Raw genomic sequence first — 3,426 nt, 5'->3', positions numbered from 1 at the left:
ATTGATATATGTGCTATTTTTCAAGCTAAAAAGAGTTTTTAAACGAGCTCAAACAATTCACTATAGTAAACCTTCCCACCCGACGCGTTCATATTAAAATCCTATTTAGAAAAATAATATTGACCTGAATAAAAATTCCAAATAATTATTTGGGAATGAATTTTTAAAAAGTTAAAATAAAAAAATAGAAAAAGTGAATGAGTCCAAAGCAAAGACTTCTACATATACGAAGACAGAGAATGAGAGTTAAAGCACTTCAAAGCTCTACTTTTTTTCTCCTCTAAACAGTTTTACTTGGATGGCCGAGACAAAACAACAACAAGAACTGACGCAAGAACAGATCATGGAGTTCAAAGAAGCGTTTTGTCTGTTCGACAAGGATGGAGATGGTTGCATCACTGCTGATGAACTTGCCACTGTGATCCGCTCGTTGGATCAGAATCCGACCGAACAAGAACTTCAAGATATGATCAATGAGATCGACGCTGATGGTAACGGCACCATCGAGTTCTCTGAGTTCCTCAACCTCATGGCCAACAAAATCCAGGTTTACATTACTTATACGAAACTATATCAATTGATTTTATATTAGGTTTTTGTCTTTGTTAATTGACTTTATTTTATAGGAAACTGATGCAGATGAGGAGCTGAAAGAAGCATTCAAAGTGTTTGACAAAGACCAAAACGGCTACATCTCGGCCAGCGAGGTTAGCATATACTCCAATTAGTATTAATTCCTTTATCGTAGTTAAATTAGATACTTCTGCTTCTCTTTTTTTTAACACACTTCTGCTTCTCTTTTCTGCTTTTTAATAGTTCCATGACTCTTCGAAATGTTTTTTAGTTGTTTCTGATTTTTGTTAAGCATATTGTTCGTAGTTAACTATGCTTTAACAAATATAAATTCAATGTACTCTGTTGCGTATTGTAGTACAACACACAGTACGTGCGGTCTAATTACGATATTTTTTTAATTCAATGATTGGAGCCATCGATAAACAATTATGAGTGATTGTATTTGTATCAAATAGTTCAATGTCTAAAGTAGATTAAACTGTGTGTAGATTTGTTATATAACCGAATTTCTTGAGACAAATCTATCAGTTGTGCGTTTAATTTGATGAGGGGAAAATATATAAAGATTAAAACCAGTAATGCGTTTAATTTGGGTTAGAATCTTTTGAGTTAATGACAAGAACCAGACAACAAGGCCAGACGATATTTCGAGTTTTACAAGAGATCTTTAGGTGTCTTATTCATTTCTTTTTCTTCTAAAAAAATCATTTTGAAATTTAGACAAGAAAATAACAACAAGATTTGGCTGTGTTTTTTTTTTTTTTTGGTCAAAGATTTGGCTGTTTATATTGCTGTTAATTAATCAAAAAGTGTATGTCTTGCGTCGTAGAAAGGTAAGGTAAATTGTTTTAAGCATCGAGCTAGCTGGCATTATGACTTTTTGGAGGATAACGAGGTCAAAAGAAATATTTTAGAAAGCTTAACAACATTTTAGTAAGATGACTAGATGAGTATGATTATATATTTATATTGGTTTGTTGGGCAAAGCATATGTCTCACCTAGTGTAAATTATATTTATATTCTTTTTAGCAACCCATAATCTTTTCTCGTGAATACTACTTTCTTCAATTTTAAGATGTTATGGCTACAACACGGATATTAGTTCACAAAACAAAATCAAGAACATTAAGAAACTACACAAAATACACTTTGGGCAGTTTGTTTTACTTTAAAACATCATTTAATATAAATGTTTTTTGTAAGAGATTTAATATAAATGTTGCAGTTGAGGCATGTGATGATTAATCTTGGGGAGAAGCTAACAGATGAAGAAGTTGCTCAAATGATCAAGGAAGCAGATTTGGATGGTGATGGTCAAGTCAATTATGATGAATTTGTGAGGATGATGATGACCAGCGGTTAAATTGGAAAACAATTTTACCTGTTAATGTATTATCTTTTTATAAATTTATCAAATCTTTTTCTATTCTTCCTCTTCAGAATAACATATTTCACTTTTCAGATGAAACAATTTTGAACTTTTCATTTGTTTGTCAAAGTAATTTATTTGAATTATTAATAGTATATATGTATAGTAATTTAAACTTTTCATATTGATCGACTTAGTCATTTTTATTTATTTGAGTAACTAATAGTATATCTGGCATATAGTATATTTATTTAGCTTTTTGTTGAAAAAGTCAAATCATATTGAGTATACATATGTTCTCAGGCAATAATTACTATTGCAAACCATATAAAATGTATTAGACGCTAATCACACATATAACTAATCAAATCGATAGCCTTTCGTTTTCGTTGTTAAAGACTAATCAAATCGATAGTTAAGGTATTATTTGCTAGTACTTTTTATAGTTTAGTAACCTAATTTGCCTAATCATACGTCTGAGTGTCTGATATATTAACTGAAATTTTATTTTTATTTTTTTGGCATCAATTTAATTTAGTGTTAGAATCCCTTAAACACCTGAACGACCGATTAACGAACTATCATCGTCTCATGTTTGAGAATGGGAATAAAATCTTGGCCTAGTTCAGTTTCGAAGTATTAAACTCTCGGATGTACATACAAAAACCTTGGTTGGTACAATCATAATCATATTAAAATCATAAACTTCAGAAATTCTGCTCGTCTTTTGTATAATACATTGATGTTCCCTGGATTTGTACTTTGTTCAAATATTTGACCAAGAAATATTTTCTCTTTTTTTTTTTGAAAATAAAGCCTTTAGTGACTTCACATGTACGTAATGTCTACAAAATTTCATTTTCGACCACATGACATTCGATGTATATGTGTTTCATCGCTGTAGATAGTGTTGACTAAAATAATACAACAAGACAATGCAAATGGCCGACAAATTAATTATCACAAACAAGTTCGATGGTGATGATGGTTGTGAGGTTTCAAACTCATGTTTATAACCGCTATATCTGTTAAGGGAAACTCATGTTTCTCAAAATGCATTAGATCAAAGAAAATGTTAGTTCCAATTTTAGTTCTAGAGAAAAACACAAAACTCATTCGCCAAAAGGAACTCTCTATTTGATAATTGAAAGACCTATGGACTAATACTTCACTTATATATTTTTATAAAAGAAAGAGACTTCACTTATATACCAACTCTTCAAACCGATTTCAGTGCTTGCTATTTTATCTGGTCTTATATGGGTTATGGGTTTGTCATGATTCCTAATTCATATCTGTTTTTATTTTCTTTTTACTCCTTTAAATATTCCTTTGGTCTTTGATAACAATATGGTGATTTGTAAAAAATAACTTAAGATTCAGGCGGGTGAAATGATCATTCTCGTAGAAACGATGTTAACAACACTAATTGGTATTCTTGTGGGTAGCGTTGTACAAAAAGAAAGTTCTAAATGGGTCA

At 30.8% G+C, this 3,426-nt stretch overlaps 1 protein-coding gene across 1 annotated transcript; it reads left to right on the top strand.

The window, feature by feature from the left end:
• The first annotated feature begins 240 nt into the window (after positions 1 to 240).
• Positions 241 to 2,115, top strand: LOC130504904 (calmodulin-like protein 11). The gene is made up of 3 exons (XM_056999515.1): positions 241 to 547; positions 627 to 707; positions 1,803 to 2,115. Exons 1-3 carry the CDS (start codon positions 299 to 301, stop codon positions 1,938 to 1,940), a joined length of 468 nt encoding a protein of 155 aa, XP_056855495.1. The 5' UTR covers positions 241 to 298; the 3' UTR covers positions 1,941 to 2,115.
• Positions 2,116 to 3,426: the final 1,311 nt, after the last annotated feature.

The sequence above is a fragment of the Raphanus sativus genome, unplaced genomic scaffold (genome assembly GCF_000801105.2).
Source record: "Raphanus sativus cultivar WK10039 unplaced genomic scaffold, ASM80110v3 Scaffold1876, whole genome shotgun sequence".
Taxonomy (NCBI): Eukaryota; Viridiplantae; Streptophyta; class Magnoliopsida; order Brassicales; family Brassicaceae; genus Raphanus; species Raphanus sativus.
This window is presented reverse-complemented; position numbering and strand designations above follow the sequence as displayed.

Bases quoted from the DNA above. Each gene is read 5' to 3' on its own strand.
- LOC130504904 (XM_056999515.1), top strand. From the start codon at position 299: ATGGCCGAGACAAAACAACAACAAGAACTGACGCAAGAACAGATCATG. The intron at 548-626 runs GTTTACATTACT...TTTATTTTATAG, and splicing joins TCATGGCCAACAAAATCCAG to GAAACTGATGCAGATGAGGA. The intron at 708-1,802 runs GTTAGCATATAC...TAAATGTTGCAG, and splicing joins GCTACATCTCGGCCAGCGAG to TTGAGGCATGTGATGATTAA.